General features: G+C 40.1%; 1 protein-coding gene across 1 annotated transcript in view; it reads right to left on the bottom strand.

Annotated features, from left to right (window-relative positions):
* The window catches only part of LOC100482732 (protein SHQ1 homolog), a 90,296-nt gene extending 89,915 nt beyond the window's left edge, over positions 1–381 (bottom strand). Inside the window, exon 1 of the mRNA XM_002914658.4 lies at positions 114–381. Within this exon, the coding sequence (XP_002914704.2) occupies positions 114–256 (143 nt within the window). The 5' untranslated portion in view covers positions 257–381. The remainder of the gene's footprint in view (positions 1–113) is intronic.
* Positions 382–6,000: the final 5,619 nt, after the last annotated feature.

Genomic DNA, 6,000 nt, shown 5'->3' on the forward strand with positions numbered 1-6,000 from the left:
CTCTTTCCTCCTTCCTCGGTAAGCAGCTATCTAATGAGTAAGTGAAAAATGAGTCAATCAACTACTCAATCCCCTAAATTCGCTCTTTCCAGGGCCGGACAGCGGGAACTCGCCTGAGAAAGTATGGCTTGGCATAGAACTTGAAGTCGACCCCCTCGAAATAGACGTCGAACTCCGAGACCCGGGCGTAGGGCACGCGTATGGCGACAGTAAGGAAGTCCGGGTCCTGGCTGAGGTCGAACGCGGGGGTCAGCATGGCTGCGAGGGACTCGGGTGTCCGAGCAGCTCACGCTCTCCGCCGCCGCGGTCCCGCCGCTCAAACTCTGCAGAAAGTCCCCACGCGCCGGGACCCAGCCAGCTAGCCAGGGTGCTTCCGGCTCGAGACGGAAGTCCTCCTGCGTGAGGCAGGAAGTCCCGTCCCACGCCGATCTCCATGGAGACTAGACGCTGTTAGTGGAGAAAGGGCGTGGAGCGTGGGGACCTGACCGCAAGAATTGAACTAAGGGCATAACTTGGAAAAACCCGGACAAGAATGCTCTTTAGACCCATTAAGGCTGTTTCGAGATCCTAAGAGATGATTTTTAACAAACATTGGCTCTTCGGGTAGAAAGACCTGCGTTTGAATTCCTTCTCGGCCCCTCTCAGCTCTAAGACCTTGGGAAAGTTACAAAACCTCTCTGTTTCAGATAACTCTTCTTTAAAATAACTATAACTAGCCCCATAGAGATGTGAAGATAACATGAAATTATGCAAGTAAAGCTCTAACAACGTACCTGGCAAGTTGTCAACGCTCCATGTGTGGAAGCAATCACCGCAGTAGCCACAGCAGCGTCGTTACTGTGGTTTTCCTTAGTTCTCACCTGCCTTTTCACCAATTCCCATTTCTCCCTCCCCCTCCGTCTTTCTCTGCCGGTATCTCTTCCCCTCCCTTCCCCTCTCCCTCTCTTTTTCTGTTACTTTCTCTCCCCTTCCGAATTCCTTGAGTATTCTCATTTACAGAGCGTCCACTCCACTAACCTCATTTAATCTGCACTATGAACTCCAAAGAACACGACTCGGAGAGATTAAGTACTATACCTTATAATCATGCATCTTAAAATTATCAGAACCCAGAACGTCTGATCTTTAAACCCAGTTAGTGCCTGCATTGACAAATTGCTGTCCCTCTGTATCCCTTCTGCCTTTTCTCACATTTCTCCCAGTGCTGGTCCCATTCATCTCCCTCTTTCCCTGCGTATTCCCTTAGCCTTCCTTCCTCTCGTTGTATTTCCTGTTATTCTACCAGAAACAGAGTAATCAGGAGACATTATTTACTTCCTGGTTTTAAATGTCAATGGAAAAGGGGTGAGAGTCATCTCTGGGGTAGTGAGTGGACCAGATAATTTGAAAAGCCTTTTCAACCTCCAATTTTTATGAATCTTGAAAATTAATTAGGACTCAGGAAAACATCAGCAGGAGCAAGTAAAACAAAAATTTCAAAATAAAAAGCAATCTGCTTAACTCTGGGAGTTTTGATAAACACAAAATAAGAGGTTATGTGTGAAACAATTGAAAGAATACTCTTTAAACGTTCATCAATTTCCTCAGTAGCAGAAAGATTAATTGAATTAATTGAACACTTACTATGTGCCAGCACTGTGCCAAATCCTTTATAATGACTTCCTTTCTACCTCCTGACAGCTCTTTGAAGTAGGCATTCCTTATCCCCAGGGTCTCACAGGATCACACAGCTGTGAGTTGTGCAATGCGAACTGAAACCCAACAGAGTCTGATTCCTGGGCCCAGGCTCTAAAATACTATAGAGTGGACTCCCTCCAATATTACCACCTACCCGACTGTTTCACGTTCTGAGTCCAAGCCATCCTGCTTTAGACGGTACTGAGCCTTACAAATAATAGGAGCTCAATATTGAAAATGAATTGGTGCAAACTTGGAATTAGCAAAGCTCTCAAAAGGTCCCTTGAGATAGGCCTTTGGCTGGATCATTTCAAATTAGCTTGTCTAGAAAGAATCTTTACTTCTACCAGGGGACCTTATTCCTGTAGGTTACAAGCATTAATATTTCTAAATTATTAATGCCAAAGAAATAACTGAGACAGAAGCTATGCCATCCATGAGGACACCTTAAATGAAAGCACTTTACAAAATAAGCTGTGTACTTCCTAGATATTTTATTCTGTATTTGGCCACACACATACACACACACACACACACACACACAGGATTGCAATACAGGTAAACAAACTATAGGGTTCACTGCTACTGTTATTTGTAAGAAACACATATTGCATCCGCTATCTTACAAAATACTGACTATTGCAACTATATAACAAGGTTCTGTTGTTTTACTTCTAGGCAATAGTTCATTTTATTTTTGTTTCTCTGATTAGTAGTAAATTACACAAGTTAAGTACATTCTTTTTAAAAAAAGAAAAAACAGAATACTACAAATAAGTTTCCCTCGACTGCCATCTTTTTGTCCCCTCTTCCACTTTCCCAAAGTTAATTCCTCTAGATACACTTGCATACATTTTATTTTTTATTTAATATATTAATAATAGCTATTTTATTTTTTATTTAAATTCAATTAACATATAATGTATTCGTTTCAGAGGAACATTTTATATTTCTGTATATATTTCTAGGTACTCTGCTACTGTATATTTGTGTGCGCATGGGCACATGATCACAGTATAGATGTAAACCTACATTATTTTATTCTTTTACTTTGATAATTTTTTAGGCCTATGTATATGGACTCATGGGTCATGTTGAGTTGAGTCAGTTGAGTTTCATGTCTAGGTATAGACATTGCTTGAAAATACATTATTTCAACATTTCATGTTAACTGTTGTAAAAGAAAATCAAACAGGAATGAATTTCTTCATTATTTTTTGAGCCATTTAAAGGCTACAGTATTTGTTTGTTTTCATTTTTCTTTTTCCTTCAAGCCTACTTTTGGATGCCCTTTCATGTTTTAAAAATAGTTTTTTTCCTTGGCCACCTTATTGAGGACATGCATATAATCTGCCATCCCTGACTGTATTAAATTAGCCCATCTTCCAACAAACTTGGTTGTGATTTGCAAGGTTAAAAATTAGTGTTAAATTTAAAAATGTACTTTCTATAAACAGTTCCAATTTCAGTCTTACGACAAAATTCTATTGTTACATCATTCTTTAGTGGTGAAATGCTCCTTGTTTCCAGAAGGTGGCATTCGTATAGGAGAGTAAGACAATATTATCACAAAGAACAGAGTTTTAACTTACTTTGGAAATAGTTACCTTAAAAAGCTACTTATAGCTCTAGTTCATTATCTGAGCCATTTTTGGGAAGTAGTGGGCTCTTACACAGAACTTGCAAACTCTGCCTTAACCACTGTTATTATTTTGGTGTACCTACTTTCAGACTCTTACTCTATTCATGAAAGTGTAGAAAGATTTTTAAACCAAAATGGTATCATACTTTATATTTTTACTTTTTTCACCTAACACAGCATTGCAGTATTTCCATTTGACTACTTTTTTGGTCAAGAATATTGTACCGTAACTGTACCCTTATTTATCTGTGTTAGTATTATAACACTTAAAAAATGAACAAAGGGATGATTGGATTTGAGAGAGGAAAAAAAGATGAAATCAATAGTAGAATCATAAACATAGATCTTAACCCTAGAATAAAAATACAAACGTTAGAATACAAACTAGATAAAACATTTTGAAGTTTGAAAAAAAAATGATCCTTTTATATATAACAGTAGTAAATACAGTAAGAGTAGACGTCCTAAGTTTTGCAATTCCCAGATATAAACTGCTTCCGAGAGGGCTTGGATGAATACTGGATAATTTACAGATGAATATGGATTGGAAAAGAGGCTTAAGGGATGGTCCCAACAGAATATAGACAGAGCCGACCATGAGTCTCCAGTGTTTTTCAAACCCTTTTGTAGTTAAGCACTACTCTCTCTGATCCTTGTACCAGTCCTTCAGCCCGTTCAAGTTACGTTGTTAAAAAGAGCACAGCACTGGCAATAACCTAGCACAGTAATGGGTATTTCAGGTAGGATTTAGTCCAATCCCAATTTTCTACAAGCTCAGTAAAGCTCTGAAAAAATCTGAAATGGCTGCAGCTGACACCAGTAAGCTTCTTGCAACATTTTTGTGCAGCATGTAGCTAAGGGCTTAGCAACATATATTTCAAGATGCTAGTCCCATCCCATTAGATGAAATGCGGATCACATAGGAATGCTAACCAAACAGAAGCTCAAGCTTCCTTCATTGTTTAACATCATATATCTAACAGACATCTACAGAAGGTGTTGTTTTGATGCCCTGCCCAGGTGTCCTTTATGAAAACAGGGAACCCATCTGTCACTAGCAGCAAGTGTTGTTAATGGCTTGCCCTTGACCCCTTTTTCAAAGAATGGCCCTAGTCCAGTGTCTCTCCACCCCAAGTATTTCTGGGAGATAATTCTTTGTTGTGGGGGGCTGTCCTGGGCATTGTAAGATGTTTAGCGGCATCCTGGCCTCCAACTTCCCAATGCCAGTACCAGCCCTGCTGTTGGGACAACCACAAATGTCTCCCCAGACGTTGCCAAATGTTTCTTAAGGGGACAAAATTGCTCACAGTTGAAAATGACTGCCCTAGATTGATTGGAGGCTCCAGGAAGTAATTACCACCACCACCACCCTGCCATCCAGGCCCACAACCGTAAAAACTGATCTGGGGTACAGAGACTGCCTTAAAGGGGCAGGTGACTCCAGCATGTCTTATGTTCCAGAGTTCCTTATGGAATCAGGCCAAGAGTAGTTTTCCCCAAGCCCACATCCTTGCTCAGCTCTTTCCTTTTCCTTCCTCGCTTCCTCCTTTACAAGTTTCTCCTTTAAATGTCCCCTGGATATATCACATGCATTCAGATCCTTGTCTCAGTCTCTACTTCAGGAAATAAATCTAGGGCACTTGATCCATGAACTCATCTTGAGAAACTCCTTCCTTCACTTTCTTTACACTCCTGCAGAACTGCTGGAGAAAAGTTATCTACAATATCCACCAAAATACATGACAAGTTTTTATGTTATTTTTTAAAATTTCTCATAATCTACTTACGATTAACCTAACTAATCTTTTCTTCGATTCAGAGTGAATGTGTTTTTAGTCCTTTGTGCAGAAATGACCTAAATGCACCTTTTTTGGCATCAAAGATTAGTGGTGGGATTGTACATTGGCACAACCACCTTTAAAAATTGCTTGGCAGTATATACCAATAAAGTTAAACGTGTGTATGTCCTAGCACCCTGCAATTTCTCTCTTTGATATGTAACAGAAACGAGTGGTAATCATCCATCAGTAGACATGCACAGGAATGTTCATAAATGCGTTATTCCTAATAGCCCAAACTGGATACAATTCAAGTGCCCATCAATCAGATTGTGGTATATTCACTCAGTATTGCTGCACAGCAATAAGAAAGAATGAACTCCTGTTCTACACAACATGCATGGATCATATAGGTACATTAAGTCAAAAGGCCAGGTCCAAAAGAGTTCATATAGTATGTTCACATTTTTATGAAGTTCAAAAGGGGCAAAACTACTGTATGGCCATAGATGTGAAATAGTGATAACCTTTGTGAAGGTGTTATTGACTGGGAGGATGTATGAGAAAACCTGCCGGGTGATGAACATGTAGCCTATATCTTGATTTGGGTGCGGCTCACATGAATATGCACATAGTAAAAATTCATAGAGTTGTGTATTTGAGATTTGTGTGCTTTATTGTATGTAATATCTCAATTAAAAAGAGATTCCGTGCATGACTAGAAAATAACCAGGAGATTTGGATCACCTGTGGATGCTGGGCATGAAGGGTGCTGATGGCTCACAGCTGTGTCCCTCACCGGGGATTGCCCTTGACCGCAGAGAAGTGCCTGTACAAAGCTTCCCCTTTCCAGAAGGCTCATACCTGATTCCAAGTTCTGGCATCCTGTCTCATATGGGACAA

The sequence above is a fragment of the Ailuropoda melanoleuca genome, chromosome 4, assembly GCF_002007445.2.
Source record: "Ailuropoda melanoleuca isolate Jingjing chromosome 4, ASM200744v2, whole genome shotgun sequence".
Classification (NCBI taxonomy): domain Eukaryota; kingdom Metazoa; phylum Chordata; class Mammalia; order Carnivora; family Ursidae; genus Ailuropoda; species Ailuropoda melanoleuca.